Source organism: Staurois parvus, unplaced genomic scaffold, assembly GCF_062004578.1.
Source record: "Staurois parvus isolate SC_StPar_1 unplaced genomic scaffold, SC_StPar_1.0 ptg000173l, whole genome shotgun sequence".
Lineage (NCBI taxonomy): Eukaryota > Metazoa > Chordata > Amphibia > Anura > Ranidae > Staurois > Staurois parvus.
The window spans coordinates 2,325,049-2,345,797 of NW_028317969.1; the positions used below are offsets into that span (position 1 = coordinate 2,325,049).

Sequence of the window (20,749 nt, forward strand, 5' to 3'; positions counted from 1 at the left end):
CCTTAACAACAGCTAAAAGGATCACTGGTATCATGCTTCTGGCTCTGCCAAGTAGTGATAGTCTCAAAATTATTCAAGCACCATCAGATGGGAAGTCTATCAAACACAGTTCAAGGAATGGCACCCTCTGGAGGAACCCTAGTTACATCTGAAGGAATTCTCATTGAGAATGGCTAAGCTAGGGTGTACTTGTAAGCACAGCAAAGCAGCGTACCTCTAGGGGTTACTGCACCGATGAGAATAATGATCTACTCAGACAGTAATAGGGGAAAATCATACACCTTGGACATATCTTATAAATGACTCTGAAATAAGGGAATATGCTGAATGGTTGGTTACTATTCTGCAAAAACACTGCTCTTGGTGGAAGGATGGTTTTGAGGTGGAGGTAGGGGAACCATTAGGACTTAGGGACCTTAGGACACTCACCATCTACTTTATTAGGTACACCTGTTCAATTGTTTGGTAACACTAATTGCTAATAAGCAAATCACATGGCAGCAACTCAATGCATTTAGGCATGTAGACTTGGTGAAGACGACTTGCTGACATTCCGTCTGAGCATCAGAATTGGGAAGAAAAAGGATTTAAGTGATTTTGAACGTGACATGGTTGTTGGACCCAGACTAGTCTGAGTATTTCAAAAAATGCTGATCTGCTGGGATTTTCTTGCAAAACCATCTGTGGGGTTTACAGAGAATGGTCTGAAAAAGAGAAAATATCCAGTGAGTGGCAGTTTTGTGGATGAAAATGCCTTGTTGATGCCAGAGGTCAGAGGAGAATGGGCAGATTGGTTCGAGATGATAGAAAGGCAACAGTAACTCATATCAATATGGAACAAAATCTCTGAGGAATGTTTCCAGCACCTTCTTGAATCTATTCTATGAAGAATTAGGGCAGTTCTGAAGGCAAAAGGGGGTCCAACCCGATATTAGCAAGGTGTACCTAATGAAGTGGCCAATGAATCTGAAGCCATAATTAAATTATATGTAAATGGAAAAATATAATTTAGGTTTTAACGTGTTAATGTAACTACAAAAGTAAATTGTAAGTTTTTCAAGATTATATATGCAGCTTTCAAAAAATAATACCTAGTATTATAGACTTATAACTGGATTGTGAAAATAGTTCTGGTCCATAACCTGTTAAGATGGAGGAACCCATGAAATAACTTTCAGGCCTCAGAAAACCCCTGTTAATAATATGTACAGCTCATGGTATATTACGATGAACTGTAAGCTGTAGATATGAGAATATAAAAAAAAAATAAGACTTCTGTATTTAACAGCCATAACTGTTTTATAAGACAAAATTATTTAAATTCCCCCACATGGTGGTCAGTGGATTGATGCCAGCTTTCATTGATTGTCAATATATATATGCCCCCTTTTACTGTTGGTTAGTGGATAAGAGCCCATTAGAACGGCAGTCATTTGTAGAGGTTCCCTCTTACACTGGTCGTCAGTGGATAAGGGTCCATTCGATTGACAATCAGTGGTAGAGGTTCTCTCTTACACTGGTCGTCGGTGGATAAGGGTCCATTAGAATGGCAGACAGTGGGAGAGGTTCCCTCTTACACTGATGGTCAGTGGATAAGGGCTCTTTAGATTGGCAATCAGTGGGAGAGGTTCCCCCTTACACAGGTGGTCAATGGAGAAGGACCCCCTTTCATTGGAGCATAGGAGGAGAAGGGCCTCCTCACCAAGAAGCACAGTAGGAGAAGGACCTCATTACAATGGTGGACCGTGAAGAAGGATCATCTTACATTAGTGATTAAAGTGGAACTACACTACACCTGAGCACTACAACCCAAAACCACTGTTTAATTCATTTTTATTCTGTCTCCGATACACAGAATATAACTGGATATAACATTTATAGATAAAGTTGATCGAGGGGATATTGCCTCTCAGGGGATCAGGAAGGAATTTTTTTCCCCTACAGGAGCAAATTGGATCATGCTTTGCTGGTTTTTTTTTACCTTCGTCTGGATCAACTGTGGGTTTAGGATTGTAACATAAATGTAAGATTCAGGTAGCTGAGATGTGAGGTGATCAGTAGAAATATGTAATCATAGGTCTAGTTTAATTCCATGTTATTAAAGACAAGTGTTCAGTATTCAGTTAGAGACATATGGACAGAGCAGCTTCTAGGCTGGAGGTGACACCTAGATGTCAATAAAACATTGTCACCTATGTAGCCAGACTTTGCCACCTTCTTAAAGTCTAAAAGAAGAGCTCCAGCCATTTCGGCTTCGGGAAGCAGCAGGAGACCAGGAGTGGCTCCAATGTGTCTGTCAGCTATGACTTATACCCACAGATCAAAGAAAAATATTTAATCTCTCATAAAAGCTAAAATATTAGTTGCAGAGAGATGAAAATACATCCTTCTGACTGGACACACTGTAGGCTACATCTGCAGGTAAAACTGTATTTGTAGCCCGTGTGGAATCCCAGAGAAATGCAAAAAACTGTTATATGGCGCCTGATTGCGACAGCTGAACAGCGATTGATACTGTCGTGATTGGACTGATGCACTGGTGACGGAAATTCTATCCCTGACTAGGTGATTCAAACTGTTCCTGGTCCAATCGACTTTGGGCACTTCAGAACCCAGAATGTCCTGTGGGCTGATACAGGAACATCCTCCAGGGTTGACTGGCCAAGGGCTAATGTCCAGCCCACGTCCATATTTCAATAAATTGAGGACCCTGAGATATGGACGGTGTGATTCGTACAGAGCCGGTTCTATTTGACTGGCGAATCGGAGACTTTCTCTGACTTGCTCCAGTCGCAGGATAACTCTTGGTAAAAGTTTTATTTCTGCTTTTATTCCCTTTTATTTTATAGTGAATAGCCAATTGTGTGTATTTTTGCATTTTTTGTAATTGTTTTTTCTTTGTACATATTTTATGCACTGCCCACTTTCAGGATATTAAATCATAAAATTAATAAGTGACTTCTGGGTACTTAAGCTCGGGCTCATATCTCCGGAGAGATTGTATTTTATTGCAGTGTCTATATATGCTCGGTCAAGTTCATTGCCAATCTGTATACAATTGCACTGCGTGTTGGCAGATTGCATGCAGATTGTAAAGTAGCAGATCTGCCAGACAGAGATCTGTGTGTGTGTGGTGGCCCAGCAGACCAGTCTGCGGACAAACTGTTGGGTGGTGGCAAGCTACCATTTGTTGTGTGTCTGGTGTGGGGGGGTGTGGACAGTGGAAGAGTGATTAACACCGGGGTTCTAGCTTGTAGGATAGCTGGAGGAATCCTAGAAGGGTGTGCCAATTGCTAAACTGCTCCCCAACCCTTAGAGTGCACCAGATTGTATATAAGATTCGTATCTGCCTGTGTGTGGTCAGCCAGCTGGATTGGAGTGGAGTCTCCCTCTAGTGGTGGCCAGAGGCAGTGCGGGCTGTGAAAGTGTATCACAGCCAGTCTTATATTCTCAAAGTAAGTCCCTCTCATTCACTCTTTACCCCAAGTCACGGCTGGACGTGCACGCCTTGGTTAGCTAGTCGCTGTGGGCGTGTGCATGCAGTGAGGATCCGTGACAAGGATTATAACTTTTTTTTTTTTATGGTTGAACTGGATGGACTTTTGACTTTTTTCTGCCAGACTAACTATGTATTTTGTAAACTGTAAAGTCTAGTCATTACTGTTTCTGCTGATTGTACATACATAATCTCTTTGCTCTCCAGGACCAAGTCTACCGAAGAATGATGTGATTGTCGCCGTTAACTGGACTGGGGTCTACTTTGTGGATGAGCAGGAGCAAGTTCTTCTTGAACTTTCCTTCCCTGAGATCACCGCTGTATCCAGCAGCAGGTATCTGGTTTTGGGACAGATGTGAACCTGTAAACATTTCTGACACTGTTAGGAGTACCTGGGACACGAACATACTGTAAATCTGGAGATCTTGTGATGTAGATTCCCCAGGCTTACACCGCCATCAGTGTTATCCTTGGCTTGAGGGACCTCTTAGGGACCCATGTGAAAGGCTGCAGTGGTCCACATTCAGTTTAGCAGGATACATTTTGAAGTAAATTTACTGTTTGATATAGATGTGTATTTTGTGTATTTATGAGTTTTTCTCAATATGTTTTTAATCACATTATCATTAAAAAAACTTGAAATTGGGGTTCCAGAATAATATAATCATCATATAGCACTTTAAAATCAAATCATTTAGTTTCCTCCTAAATAGCATGAGGGTAATATATAACCACTTCAGGTGTGTCAGCATAATAAAAAAAAAGTGTTTGCCATTTTTAGCTATGCTGACACACAGGGCTGCTGTTAGAAACCACGGGGCCCCATACAGACATGACAGCCCCCCCCCCCCAAAAAAAGCACAATTGTCTATGCTTCAGTTATGAATGAACACGGTAAATGATTGCTACAAATCTCTTATTGTGTTTATTCAGGAAAGGAAGGGGCTGGTAAATGTCAAATATTTACCGGACTCTTCCTCCACTCTCCATCCTAAAGGATCCTATTGTGTGCTTGCAGCTGCCGGTGGGAAGGAGAGGAGGGAAGCCGGAAACACTGCAGGGGTGGGGGTCACACAGGGGGACCTGTGCAGCAGGGGTAAAATGTATTGTACACAGGGAGGATAATGGGTGCAGTTGGGGGGTCAATTTCTGGAACCAATTCCCTGTATAGCTCTCTCTGCAGCAGCTGAAAGCCAGTGGGAGGGAGAGGAGAAGAAGCCAATTTTCAGCTGCTGCAGAGAGAGCCATACAGGGGATCGGTTCCAGTAATTGACCTGTCACTCCATGCTGATCACCCTTCCTGCCCACATCTGATTAACCCATCTGCCTGGGCCCCCCTGCTGACACATTCGAAGTGGTTTATTACCTATAAGTTATTTAAGGGACTCCTCTGCATACTACCTTTAATGTTTGGTGGATTTTTTATTTGTTCGTTAATATTGGTCTGGGGGTCCAATTTTGATATCTTTTGGGGTTTTTATGCTTTTTTGTTCACTGAATTGGACCAATATTAACATCTGGGTTATGATATAAGTTTGTTTTAGAAACACTGAGATAACGTGTATGGATTTAGCTTCCAAATGATACAGTTTTCCCTGATTGAATGTGTTAATATCTATATCAGTGCGGATCCTGAGGAAGCGGTTTCATCGTGAAAGATGAATCTTGAATCTTAAAGCTCTATATGTTAATTTGGAGCCCCAATTTCATGTGTTTTTAATGATAATGTGATTTTTATACTATTTGATTTTGTTTTTGTGGTACATTTAAAGTGGTTTTAACACCCTTACATATACCCAGTGAAGGGACTGGCCTCAGGTGATACATATAGATGAAACAAATCCTCCTACATAAGTTGTACCTGTTTATCTGCAGTCTTCTCTTCTTTACAGCCGTTCAAAGTCCATAGTTTTTAAAGCTTGTCTGGAAGTTCAGAAAAAAGGGGAGGAGAGCTGCAACTGCATACTGCAGAGCTTAATGAGGAGAGCTCAGAAAGCTGTTTGGAGGGAAGAGACCCCCCCCCCCGCCCACACACCCACACGCATACACACACACAGCTCACAGGAACAGAGCTGAGGCTGTCAATCTTCTGGAGGTCCCTCCCCTGTCACCACTTTTCTCTTGCTGTTAGGAAAACCTGTCAAAAGTGACTCATGCTGATACCAGAGAGGATGCCAGCAGACAGAAATGATACTTATTGTTCTTAAATGAGACAAATACACACTATAGAGGGATATGCTTTGTTCATATTTCATGTTTGAGGTTTGAAACAAGAAGAAGGGTCAGCCGCACACCGGAGGATAGATGAATATAGTATATATTTATTGATCCATAGGACACACAAAACACCAGGATATGAATACAGGACCTGTTAACGCGTTTCATACGATCTTGTGCTTAATCACGAGATTATGTGAAACGCGTTAACAGGTCCTGTATTCATGTCCTGGTGTTTTGTGTGTCCTATGGATCAATAAATATACATTATATTTATCAATCCTCCGATGTGCGGCTGACCCTGCTTCCTGTTGCATCGTGGGTGGTGGTGGCCCAGAGCCTGCACCAGTCGTAGATTGATCTGGATTGTTTGCCTGACCGGTATACCTTTGTTCTTTGGATGTTTGAGGTTTACACCACTTCCCATTTGATATACTTATCCCATTATTTTAGGCTAAGTTTTTTTCTGTCTTGATTAGGGATGGTACCCATAGAAGTTTTTTTCCATAAAGAGATTTTATTAACAAATTTGACTTGGTACAGAGAAGTTGTAACAGACACATCCAAGCATGTACGAGTGTTATAGATCAAAAAGGGAAAAACCTTTAAAACAGTTGCAGAACAGTATAACTTGAACAATTTTAATTCAGAAGCATCCAACAGTCATATGACAAATATAACAACGAAAAGAGCGCATGGGCCCCTATAATACATGTGTAGAGAACAGTATATACAGTGTGTGAAGGGCCTTTTACAATAATCATATCTCAGAAGGAGTCTTGATACTAGCAGAAAAGAACAAAACAGGGCGCACTCTCCTCGTGCATTACCGTGATAGTAAGAAATTTATTATAAAATTACAAATGCATACTCACAAACCAAAAAGGTCATAAAAACAGAGACAAGGAGTCAAAGATGCCAATCATGGACAGCAGAGAAGGAGGAGGACTGAGACTCCTCCACCGCTGTATGGAGCCAGAAGGAGGACTGAGACTCCTCCACCACTATATGGGGCCAGAAGGAGGACTGAGACTCCTCCACCACTGTACGGGTCCAGAAGGAGGACTGAGACTCCTCCACCACTGTATGGGGCCTGAAGGAGGACTGAGACTCCTCCACCACTGTACAGGGCCAGAAGGAGGACTGAGACTCCTCCACCACTGTATGGGACCAGAAGAAGGACTGAGACTCCTCCACCACTGTACGGGGCCAGAAGGAGGACTGAGACTCCTCCACCACTATATGGGGCCAGAAGGAGGACTGAGACTCCTCCACCACTGTATGGGGCCAGAAGGAGGACTGAGACTCCTCCACCACTATATGGGGCCAGAAGGAGGACTGAGACTCCTCCACCACTGTATGGGACCAGAAGGAGGACTGAGACTCCTCCACTGTATGGGGCCAGAAGGAGGACTGAGACTTCTCCACCACTGTACGGGGCCAGAAGGAGGACTGAGACTCCTCCACCACTATATGGGGCCAGAAGGAGGACTGAGACTCCTCCACCACTGTACGGGGCCAGAAGGAGGACTGAGACTCCTCCACCACTGTACGGGGCCAGAAGGAGGACTGAGACTCCTCCACCACTGTACGGGGCCAGAAGGAGGACTGAGACTCCTCCACCACTGTACGGGGCCAGAAGGAGGACTGAGACTCCTCCACCACTGTACGGGGCCAGAAGGAGGACTGAGACTCCTCCACCACTGTACGGGGCCAGAAGGAGGACTGAGAATCCTCCACCACTGTACGGGGCCAGAAGGAGGACTGAGACTCCTCCACCACTGTATGGGGCCAGAAGGAGGACTGAGACTCCTCCACCACTGTACGGGGCCAGAAGGAGGACTGAGACTCCTCCACCACTGTACGAGGCCAGAAGGAGGACTGAGACTCCTCCACCACTGTACGGGGCCAGAAGGAGGACTGAGACTCCTCCACCACTGTACGGGGCCTGAAGGAGGACTGAGATTCCTCCACCACTGTACGGGGTCAGAAGGAGGACTGAACCTCCTCCACCACTGTATGGGGCCAGAAGGAGGACTGAGACTCATCCACCACTGTACGGGGTCAGAAGGAGGACTGAACCTCCTCCACCACTGTATGGGGCCAGAAGGAGGACTGAGACTCATCCACCACTGTATGGGGCCAACCATGTACCTGTCAGTTTGGAAACACAAGATAAGAGTGGTTGAACACCATAGGGATAAACCCAAACTTAATCGAGAAAAAAGAAAGACTGGAAGTATCTAATGGAGTTGTGGGGTATAAGGAAAAAAGGAAAGAAGAAAAGAGAATAAAGAGAAGAAGAAGGGAAGGGGGGAGGGGAAATAGAGAGAAAGAAAAGGAGAAAGAGAAAAATAAATTAAATAAATAAAAAGGGGGAGGGGGAGTAGGGAAAGAGAGGAATGAAGGGGGGGGGGGGGGATGGGAAGAGGAGAAGGAGGGGAGGGGGAAAGATAAAGGGGTATGGAAGGAAAGGGTGACACTGATGAGGGGGGAGGGGATATGCCCACACAACACTCCTCCAGGTAAAACAGAGTGGAGGGTTCTCACTGCCACCCACGGGTCTACCGAGAAGATCCCAAACTCGTGTGTAAATTAAGGCTGTATGTTCACCCTTCAGATTGGAGGAGGTCAGTACTGAAGCCAACACATCCATGTCTTATGAAAATGTGTGATTCTCTCTTGTGAGGCGTGTATCAGTTCCTCATGTCCTTGATTTTATTAATACACCGGAACCACTCCACCATACCCATAGAAGTTTTATATTACTATATAATATGAACGCATCTTTTTTCAGCATAAATATGCTGTAACATTGCAACTTTGTAGCAAGACACAAGATGAAAGGCGGTAGCAGGGGCTGATCTGTGGAAGACCTTTGTGAACACAGCCCAAAAAAATCTGCACAAATACCAGAATTTACATGATTGTGTTATTTCTGGGTCAGCATCTAAGTCTAGGATATAGATGCTGCTTCTGCATGATGCCTGAAAAAAGATGGTGCCATCCTTTTGGATAGAAAATCAGATGAAGACATTGTCGAGAGGAGAACTGTGATTTCTGTAAGCAGTAATAAATACCTGGAAGTTTTATACTTATACATTACTTACCATGCATGCGCTTAACAGGAAAAAAAAATATCTGCTAGGTCCACTTTAATGAGTCGCCTTTTTTGGGTCATAAATCAGTTGGTAGTGAAGCCAGGATCAAGAAGCGTACACCTTTAAAAACCAAATCCTCAATGGGTGCTCTTATAATTCCATCCTTATAAGTGTACTTTGATTTAAAAGATCTACTAACATCTTTTACTTTTTATTTTATTTTGGCATATAATTTACATTTGCATTTTAAATGTATGCAGTTGATTTATTTATTATTATACAGGATTTATAAAGCACCAACAGTTCACGCAGTGATTTACAATATAAAAGGAGACAGTACAGGTACAATACAATAAAATACAAGAGGACTAAGAAGGTCCTGCTCATAACAGCTTGCAATCGAATACAGTAATTTTAGCCAATTTCATTTAAAGGTGTCACACAAGGTTCTTAAAGTGTTACTAAAGCCCTGGACCCTGCATTCACTATATCTGGTCTCCCCGGACCCTGCATTCACTATATCTGGTCTCCCCGGACCCTGCATTCACTATATCTGGTCTCCCCGGACCCTGCATTCACTATATCTGGTCTCCCCGGACCCTGCATTCACTATATCTGGTCTCCCAGGACCCTGCATTCACTATATCTGGTCTCCCAGGACCCTGCATTCACTATATCTGGTCTCCCAGGACCCCTGCATTCACTATATCTGGTCTCCCAGGACCCCTGCATTCACTATATCTGGTCTCCCAGGACCCCTGCATTCAGTATATCTGGTCTCCCAGGACCCCGCATTCACTATATCTGGTCTCCCCGGACCCCGCATTCACTATATCTGGTCTCCCCGGACCCCGCATTCACTATATCTGGTCTCCCAGGACCCCGCATTCACTATATCTGGTCTCCCAGGACCCCGCATTCACTATATCTGGTCTCCTAGGACCCCGCATTCACTATATCTGGTCTCCCCGGACCCTGCAGTCACTATATCTGGTCTCCCCGGACCCCGCATTCACTATATCTGGTCTCCCCGGACCCCGCATTCACTATATCTGGTCTCCCCGGACCCCGCATTCACTATGTCCTGTCTCCTAGGACCCCGCATTCACTATATCTGGTCTCCCAGGACCCCGCATTCACTATATCTGGTCTCCCCGGACCCCGCATTCACTATGTCCTGTCTCCTAGGACCCCGCATTCACTATATCTGGTCTCCCAGGACCCCGCATTCACTATATCTGGTCTCCCAGGACCCCGCATTCACTATATCTGGTCTCCTAGGACCCCGCATTCACTATATCTGGTCTCCCCGGACCCTGCAGTCACTATATCTGGTCTCCCCGGACCCCGCATTCACTATATCTGGTCTCCCCGGACCCCGCATTCACTATATCTGGTCTGACCGGACCCCGCATTCACTATGTCCTGTCTCCTAGGACCCCGCATTCACTATATCTGGTCTCCCAGGACCCCGCATTCACTATATCTGGTCTCCCCGGACCCTGCATTCACTATATCCGGTCTCCCAGGACCCTGCATTCACTATATCTGGTCCCCTAGGACCCTGCATTCACTATATCTGGTCTCCCAGGACCCTGCATTCACCATATCTAGTCTCCCCGGACCCTGCATTCACTATATCTGGTCTCCCCGGACCCTGCATTCACTATATCTGGTCTCCCAGGACCCCGCATTCACTACATCTGGTCTCCCAGGACCCTGCATTCACTATATCTGGTCTCCCAGGACCCCGTATTCACTATATCTGGTCTCCTAGGACCCCGCATTCACTATATCTGGTCTCCCCGGACCCCGCATTCACTATATCTGGTCTCCCCGGACCCCGCATTCACTATATCTGGTCTCCCCGGACCCTGCATTTACTATATCTGGTCTCCCCGGACCCTGCATTCACTATATCTGGTCTCCCAGGACTCTGCATTCACTATATATAGTATCCCAGGACCCTGCAGTCACTATTTCTGGTCTCCCCGGACCCTGCAATCACTATATCTGATCTCCTACAGTACACACAACATTGAAGTGCAATTATTTTAGTAAATATAAACTGCTAAATACATTTTCTCATCAGCAGTATATACCAGTCTTGTGACTTCTATCATTGTCCAGCAAAGCACTGGTTAACGCTTGTAGGAGGAGTTTTCTTTCTGCTCTAGGAGGATGCAGAACCGCTGACCTTTGTCTGGACAGTGCTGATTGGCCCTGTGCTGATCACATGCACTCTCCCAAGAAAAAAAAACTCTCTAACAATACACACCAAACTGAGCATGTGCAGAGTGTCTCCACACAATATGTCTTATCAGGAGATAAGAGGGGAACACTGGAAGAAGGGGAGGATCAGATAAGTCAGGAACAAACAACATTTTTAGACAATGCAGAGGATTAACCCCTTAGGTTCCACAGTGTGTATAACTGGCATGCTTTACTGTACAATATACACAGACTGATTTTATTGTTGTGGGTTTAGTAACACTTTAACTTCCCCAAAACCAGAAAAAAATCTCAAATATTTTCATTCCTTTAAGTTCATAAATACACTTTAGCTACCAGTAGTTAGTCCCATTAACTTCTGTAAAGTTGAAAATGTTTTGTAACTTTTCTAAGCCACTTCTTCCATTGTACCCCAACATTTATATCCACACAGGTAACACAGACACCTTAATGCAATCACCATGAAAAGGCAGATACTCATTGAACAAGAACAGGACGGGAGGTGTGAAAATTATGGAATCCATCTGATGTAGTTACACAATTCCTTCCCTGGTGTCAGGGAGTCTGTTCAGATGTTAATCCTTCAACTCAGATGGGTTGAAGGTGTGATATGTCATATCACTGGGGTAGAGACATTAAAACAGCATTACATGTGGAAGACAGATTGTGTTGAAGGCCTTTATTCCAGTTCAGTGATGGATGCTCCAGATTGACGTAGATGTCTTCCTTCTCGCACTTGTGAACAGGGGTGGACTGACCATTGGGGAACTCGGGCCCGGGGTCAGTAGGGGGCCCCATGAGATGTCCCTGGTACCTTTCATAGGCTTTTTTGGGTGTGGTTTGAGTGTGGGTGAGGACACATGGGCCCTTTGATACCCTATTGTTCGGGGGCCCCATGAGTTGTCAGTCCGCCCCTGCTTGTGAACCAGTTGTCCCCTTCCAAAATTTATACCTCACTGTCCTCAAAAAAATTTCCTTTTTCCTTGAAGGGTAGGAGTTTGGTTCGTCTTTCAAGTGTATAGGTCTTTGCATTCCTCACTACACTGTTTGAGTGTTGGGTCTGTAGGATGTACAAGCTTCTGTCTCATTGTATTGCTGGACTTGAAAAACCTAGGGATGCCATGTTTGTTACAAATACTTCAGAGTTTTGGGGGGTTTTTTACCTTCTTCAGTATTGCAGAAGAAGTCCAAGTGAATGCAACTTACTATTATTAGTTAAAACATGACCTGGGAGAACCTTCAGAGCTGTCACCAATATACATTTCCAGCACACCAATTTACTCATAAAATTTAATGTGATTTTTTTTAAGTTGGCAGTGACCATTTATTTTAAACATTTTAAGATTAAAAGGAGCAAAAAGAGATGACCAAGGGATGGTCCAGCTCAGCCAAAGTCCGGGGAATATCAAGGACCAAGTGTTGTCAGGAAGACATATAGTAAATATCCAGTAGTCAAAGGTGAAAAGTAGGGAAGGAAAGGAAAAGGAGAAAGAAGGAGGGAGAATAGTTCCAGAGTCAGTGTCAGCAACAATCCCAAGAGTTCAAACAAGTGACAAAGTAATGGATTGGTCAAAGTTCCCAGAGAGTAGCATCGGTATCCCGGGGTAAGTGTTTTTCAACCCAGGATTGTGTTAACGTGAACATTTTTATGAAGAAATTGGTGTGTCGGTAACTTATGGATGCCATGTTTGTTACAAATACGTCTGAGTTTTCGTTTTTGTTTACCTTCTTTAGTATTACAGAACAAGTCCAATTGAATGCAACTTACTATTATTAGTTAAACCGTGACCTGGGAGAACCTTCAGAGCTGTCACCAATATACATTTCCAGCACACCAATTTACTCATAAAATTTAATGTGATTTTTTTTTAATTCAAACATTTTATTGGATGATATAAATGCCATCACAAGCAATTTAACATCTAATGAAAATAGTAAAGTTCTCCACACAAGGGGAGAAACAAGGTTAACACACTGATAACAGCTCGGATAAAAACACTAACCCTTCTCCAAGGGTAAACATAGGTATAGCAAAAAGGATCTGCTAGGCGTTGGCAGTGAACATTTAATTAAACATTTTAAGATTAGAAGGAGCAAAAAGAGATGACAAAGGGATGGTCCAGCCCAGCCAAAGTCCTGGGAATATCAAGGACCAAGTGTTGTCAGGAAGATACAGTATATATAGTAAGTATCCAGCAGTCTAAGGTGGAAAGTAGGGAAGGAAAGGAAAAGGAGAAAGAAGGAGGGAGAATAGTTCCAGAGTCAGCATTAGCAACAATCCCAAGAGTTCAAACAAGTGACAAAGTAATGGATTGGTCAAGGTTCCCAGAGGGTGGCATTGGTATCCCGGGGTAAGTGTTTTTCAACCCAGGGTTGTGTTAACGTGAACATTTTTATGAAGAAATTGGTGTGTCGGCAACTTATGTTTGCTTGTTAACCATGTTGCCATCAATTGTTTGTTGCAGCACCTAGAAAACAAGGTCCATTTCCATTCTGGTGTTTGATGGAGATATCCCAGTGATTTGCTGGGTGTTTTTGACATTTGACGAGCGACCTCCAAAAGATTGGTCTAAATGACTGAACCAATAACGTGAAACTCGGTGCTGTGCCACCCATACCTCCAGCACTGTGTGGCGTTGTACTTGACAATATCTCCTTTGGTACAAATTCAACTGATATTGAAAAGTCAGCTATCTAAGTTTCCATTCACACTGCATTCTGTCCATTGGAGCTAAACACAGGTACATCGATGGTACATGTTTGTCACATTCCGTTGGGTTGTGTTTTGTTTTTTTAATATTCTCAATAATCGTTATTGAAAACTTACTGTTTGGCCACTTTCTGCATCTTGGAGTATGTAACTGTGTACATTCCCAGTGCAGAATCAATGTTGTTTGGCTGCAAATGTCACCTTTGATGATTGTGGTGATAATTATCACTATCCTTGGATGACGTAGTCGTCAGAATCGGCGTTTTTGGTTCCATCTGCTTTTTATAGAGAGAGAACAGAAGGGCCAGTTTTGGACCTTGTACCATGATCTGCTGTCAAGTTTTTATGAAAATAACCACGTCACTTGAAAGGTAAGTTGATGTTTGCAATATATTTGGATATTAAGCAATATCAATGTCATTTCATATGACATATGGCATGCAATGTATTGTTTATGATTTATACTGATGATTCATTATCATTAACTTTCACTTCCATGATAGCTTTGACCTTCTTCTTGAAATTCTATTGCCTGATCTTCAACTGCAGGACACAAATTACAGGACTGCTGCGTCACCTATTGAACATCTTCTGGTAACACTGTGGTAAGTTTCTAATACTTTATACCTTTTTTAACAGTTTGTAATGCTGCCCCCAACACTAAGCAAACATTGTTCGGTTTGTTAAAGGAGGGTACACAGGGATCAAAAATCACCTGGTTCAGCAGGGACTGAATTTTGATATGTGTGTATTCCTCTCCGTGCAATGGAAAGTAATCGTTATATTGGTTTCTGTTGAACGGACCCACTGGAAAACCTTCTTTGATCAGAAGGTTTCAGTTATTACATTTTTTCTCTATCAGGACCTTTATGTAACAAAAGATCCAAACCCTGAAGAAGACAGGAGAAGGTGCTGCTGCTAACCAGGGATTTGCAGCACTGGAAGGGAGGAGCGTATAGGGCAGGTCCACTTTAACCTAACCAATACTGACATTTGGTGCCAGGGGCAGACTGACAACTCATGGGGCCCCCGGGCAATAGGGGATCATGGGGCCCCTGTGTCCTTGCCCAAACTCAAAAAAGCCTATGAAAAAGGTACCAGGGGCATCTCATGGGGCCTCCTACTGAACCCGGGCCCTCGGGCAGTGCCCGAGTTTCCAAATCGTCAGTCCGCCCCTGTTTGGTGCTAGGTGCTAGGAGACAGGTCTCATTTGTTAAATATCCAACTGAACATAACACAAGCCAGTTTATCTGCAAGTATTAACTTCCTACATTCTCACAAAACCAAAACTTTTTTTTTTTCTAGTTTTGGACAAAGTAGAGAGGGGATAGAACTTCTGTACCCATTAGAGAGATCCACCATTTCTATTTGTTTTCTTTACCATTTTCATTGAAAGTGAACGTAAAAGAAAATCTCAGATTTTTGGGTTGTTTCCAGAACAGTAACAGTGGAAATGTTCAAATGGGGACACTAGTTCTGGTAATTTGCAGGAATTTCCTCACTTCCTGTTTTGGCTATTGGAAAGGAAATATAGGGAAATCTCCCCAATATAATTACAAGGCTTATAACACTCCCTCATTCTACCCAAAATGAAAAAGAAAAAGGCCTATAGTACTGCTTTAAGCAAAGGTGTGCTTAATGTGTGCATTAGAGAAAAAACAATCAGTGGAAAATGTTATCTAAAAAAAAAAAAAAAAAAACTTGAGCAATGCCAACAACTTTTTCTTTATTTTCAAGAAAATTTTGGCATAGATCATATTTGTTTGTATTTTTAAAAATTTTTAATTCTTGACAAACATTTGCAACAAAAACCCACTGAGGTTAATTTACTAAAGGCAAATAGACTGCAATTTGTAAGTGCAGTTGTCCCAGAGATTAGTAAATGAGTTAAAGCTTCAGTTTACAAAGAGTACCCAATGCTGTAAAAATAAAGAAGCAGCATGTTTGCTTGCACATGATTGGATGTTGGAAGCAAGCAGAGCGTCTCCTCACTTACGCTCTGGAGCAACTGCACTTGCATAGTGCACAGTATATTTGCTGTTAGTAAATCAACCCCATTGTGTCACAGGTTATATTTTAGCCCTTTTTTTATTTGGTATTTTTTTAAATCCCCCCCCCCAAAAAAAAACAGTTTTAACAAAAAAAAGTTAAAGATAAAAAATAAAAGGGGAGTTGCTATCTTGCGAGTGCTGAAAGTTACTCTATGCTCCATAAACTTGGATTCCCATTGATGACAGAGTCAGTGGGGGATCGTCAAAAAATGAGGTTGGAGGCTGTGAGAAGGCATGTTGGTAAGGTAGGCGTCCCTACTATGGGTTGTAATAAGAAGTTGGTGGTGGTGCTGGTGGGGGAGGACCAGACATAATGGGCCTACTGGACCTTGGCAGGGTGTCCTGATCGTAAGAGAAAAGTAAGTCTATCGCATCTTTACGCATATTCACCAACCTGTGAAAGTGCAGTTCCTCCATAAGGGGGATAAGGGTCATAGTAAATTAAAAATGTTCCCCTCTCTTCTCTATGAAAAAATGAGTGCATTCATGAGTTCCCCAGGGCACTGATTTTTGGATCTGTGACTGGAAGCCACTGAACCACTTGTGGGTTGCCTTGGCATTGTGATCTGAGCTGGTGGTGGAGCTGCACATCTTGACTGACCCAAAGGTCCTACCCTTTCCACAATATTAGTGGCAGTGGTTGACCTAGATATTACCACTGGAACCCCTGCAGGATCCTCCTTGTTGTCTCCTCCACCTCCTCATCATATCAAAGAGACAGAAAAAAAAGATTACATATTGTTCATGATAACATAGGTATTATGGTTATGTAGCTATGTCTTCTTACAGACAAAGGTTCATGATGTGGCACAGAAATTCAGGTTGTGCAAAATGAACATAGGGGGTTGGGTTTTATGGAGGTTGAAACACTACAATTCTCAGTTCGCTGTTTAGGTAGCTCTCTCTGAAAATTGCCATGCATTGTCTGCCATCTGGTTTTCCGTGATTGCACTGCAAAACTTAGAACAGGGGAATTGATTCGTTTTTGTTTTTAATTTTCAGGTTTCCTGCAATTGGCAATTCATTTACGGCCATCCATTTGGAGTTTTGCCTAGGAAAATCTACCATCCATTACATAGTGCATTCTACCTGCAAAGCAATCTGGAGAAACTTAAAGCAAAGAGTCCTGCCAACACCTACAGCAGCAATATGGACAAATATTGTGGAAATATTTTTGTCACAGTGCAATTTAACTTATTGTCTTTGTGCAATTAATGGGAAGCATATCCGAATCGAAAAGCCAATGGGTAGCAGAAGCAGATTTTTCAACTATAAGAAATATTTTTCTGTGGTTCTTCTAGCAGTTGTAGATGCTGATTACCGCTTCACCTATATTGGCGTTGGGGCTTTTGGAAGCAATATTGACTCAATAACATTTAAGACTTCAAAACTTGCCAAGATATTGAGTAATAAGCAACTGAAGGTTCCACCAAACAGACCGTGGCCTGGAACTGGTCAGCCAATATACCCATTTGTTCTTGTAGCCGATGAGGCATTTGGCCTAGGAGAACATCTTATGCTGCTGTCTTCGCAGAGGGGTCTAACCCCTGCAAGGCGAATATTTAATGATCGGCTTGCTCGTGCACGCAGGATGGATGTGTGCACATTTGGTGCACTAGAAAACAATGGCATATACTGCACACAGCTATGCAAATGTCCCCACAGAATGCGACTAATGTCATAAAGACTACCTGGGTGCTACACAACTATAAAAAAGGAGAGGGATGGCTATAACTTTCATGAGACTATAGACCATAACCTTGACCATGTAGAACGGATCATTGTCAGGGGGAAACATGAGAGCCTCTACTATAGATGATCAGATGGCTGAATGTGCTATGTCACCAATAGGCCAGGTTCTGTGGCAGGAAAGGTTTGCCTCATAGTACTGAATACATAGTATTTCTGAAAAACCATTAGCATTGTTGCCTGCAGTAATGATTGTTAAAATTGTATTAGGTTTGAATTTGCATTGTGTTGTACCAAGATCTGTTGTTTATTAAAAACGCATTGCTATGGCAAATATTTTTTGGGGTGTCGTTATTTCATAGATTGCATTATGGGGTGTGGTTTGCACCAAAATTGATGGAATAAGAACATTTTTACTCACAGGTAGCAACTTGATTGCTCTTGCTAAGGTTCTCCCAGTCTGGGTACAGCTGGACTTCTATTTGGTGCCTGATTTGAGTCTTCCTCCTGCTGTAAATCAATGCATGCCAGTGCATCTGGTGGGAATTTACCCTATAAGGGCAGTCCTTAATTGCATCCCTTATTGCAATGCACTGCAGAATATGATGTACAAAAGGTTAAAACCTCCTGCTTACACAGATTGGTTGATCCCAGCCTTAACCAGAGCTTTGATAAAAGCTGTGATTGGCCAAGATGAGTAAGTAAGTTTACAGTCACATTTGAGGGGTGGTAAAAACCCTTAATGGCTCCCCCTTAAACTGCAAAGGGAAAAGACGGGTTTTACACACAAATCGTGGCCGTAATGCTTTGCTTCATAGCTGCAGCAAGAATTAAAGCCCCTGTCTCCTTCAGCAGGCTCTACCACTCACTGAGTGCAATCAATGTAAGTGAATAGTGTGCAGTGGTACAAGCTTTTAGGGGTTAAACAGGTGGTGAGGAAGTGACATAACACCTCTTTGCCACCTGTAAAAATCTCTGCAAAAATTGATCCACTTCAGATCACTCTTCACTAGGCTAACACTGTGTAAACAAGCCCTAATAAAGAGTGAATTGAAGGGTTGTTGCTTTTGAATGTTGGCTTTAACATGTCTGAAAGATTGCAGTGAGCTGAAGGGGATAGTACATATGTGTGCATTTAGATGGCATTGCTTTGACAACAGTACAGTGCATGTCATGGGTGCGCTATCTTATGGCAGTATTCAGAACAGGGTAAACTGCAGCCTGAGATAACCTGAGCATTGGAAGTTCTCCTGCATTTAGCACCTGTATGCAAAGTCTAAACTGAAAGTCTAAAGAACACTTTTCATATGTTTCTGAAATAATTTCCCGGATATGCTGCTCCTTTATTCTGTCACGTTTTCTGGCATCAGATTATTACTCCAGCACTGGTCCTGAAATCCAGATTGAGGGTGGCTTATTTCCCCTGTAGGGTTTGAAGGAGCCATTCTTGCTAGCATGCTCCCAGAAGCCACCTACCTACATCCATCAAAAGAGGCAAACTGTCTGGAAGCCACTCCCCTGCTTTACTGGGAAAAAAATTTTCCAAAGTAAGGGAAACCACCTCTTAGATAGTTGTCAGCAATAAGTATCAGTTGGAATATTTTTCATTATTTCTTGTTCTGGTGAAAGCTCTCAATGTTGGTTTCTCCCTCACTTTCGGTCCCAATGAAGCAGTCATTTGGACAGATCGAGAGTTCAACTCCCTACTGGGGACACAGTAATACAAATTGGGCAGTGGTTCTAACCCTTCACCTTTCTACCCAAAGAAAACATTAAAGTTTTGGCTTTAGATACACTTTAACGTGTTATTGTAACGTCGTTAACTAAGATATTATTGTGTGATGTTTAGACAGGGTGTGAATGATATTTTTTTCCTCATTTTTCCTAACACTGTAATTTTTTTTCTCTCTGCCATTGTCTTCTGCTGGCCGTGGTAGAGGGAGTAAGTTGCAGGGTCAGAGTTTTACCTTGGCTACCGTTAAAAGCGATGAGTACACCTTCACCTCCAACAACGCAGAAGACATCAGGGACCTGGTAGTGACTTTCCTAGAGGGACTAAGAAAAAGATCCAAATATGTGGTGGCTCTTCAAGACAATCTGAATCCAGGTATGGCTGGAGGGATAAATATTTGTTTTCAGTGTTGGTACACAGGAAAGCATCTTTTGTCAACCAATCACAGGTCAGATGTTCAGACGTTATCTTTATTGTGGAAACTATGTCCAAAAAATCAAGCAGTCTGTGGTCTTTATGAAGCTGATATTTTCCCCATTCCATGCTTTATTCTGCATTGTGTCTCTATGCAGAGGCGCCCATCTTAGCAAAGGCAGCGCTTTGCTTGCTCATGTCAGAGAAGCCCCCTGATGGCTGGTGATATGATGACTGGAGGGGTAATAATCAAGTAATAGCAGGAAAAGAGTAGGAAACAGAGATACACTGAATGAAGCAGAAGCAAGGAGATCCTTGCACTGCAGGTCCTCAAGTACAACTTCATCTCCAGCAAGAACATTGACTTGAAACATTGAGAAACGCAATAGCGACATCACCAAATCTGGTGAAACTAGCAGTCAGTCAGGCAGCAGTGCTTTAGATGATCTCACACTGCAGATACACAACTACAAGGGTCAAGGTGCAGGGGTGCCTGGGTAGAGCATGTGCACTGCTATTTCTGAGGAGAAATTCAAGACAAAAGGTAGACATTTCAACTCGTTCTTGCGTGTACAAAAGCATTCACAGTACCAGACCTATCTTAAAAATTACAGTACAAGCCAGTTAGAATATTTCCACGACTAAACTAACTTCTAGCCAACCAGACAATGATGACAATCACAGAACTAAATAGGTCAGAGTAACAGGTCAGTTTTGTAGTCAATGGGAAAAGTGTAGTTAAGGTGGTTTTGGCACAGCCTGTCAAATTCACCTATTGAGAACAATGTGGCTGTGCCACAACTGTGAGCCAAACATTTGGCTTGCAGTTGCTGTGCAATCCTGCAATGTATAAATTGCCATTTGTCAATTAAAACAAAGGTAAAAACAAAACAAAAAAAAAACCAGACTTTAGGAGGCAGCAATTGCTATGCAACCCTCTGGTAAGTCAGTATTATTTATTATTTATTTATTTCAGGTACTTATATAGCGCCGTCAATTTACACAGCGCTTTACATATATATTGTACATTCACATCAGTCCCTAACCCTCAAGGGGTGTACAATCTAAGGTCCCTAACTCACATTCATACATACATATACTAGGGAC

The 20,749-nt window shown here is 42.9% G+C and overlaps 1 protein-coding gene across 1 annotated transcript in view; it reads left to right on the plus strand.

Moving 5' to 3' along the window:
• Positions 1 to 20,749, plus strand: part of MYO7A (myosin VIIA) — a 305,599-nt gene that overhangs the window by 232,401 nt on the left and 52,449 nt on the right. Inside the window, exons 33-34 of the mRNA XM_089676754.1 lie at positions 3,704 to 3,830; positions 19,434 to 19,603. Coding sequence (XP_089532880.1) covers positions 3,704 to 3,830; positions 19,434 to 19,603 — 297 coding nt within the window. The remainder of the gene's footprint in view (positions 1 to 3,703; positions 3,831 to 19,433; positions 19,604 to 20,749) is intronic.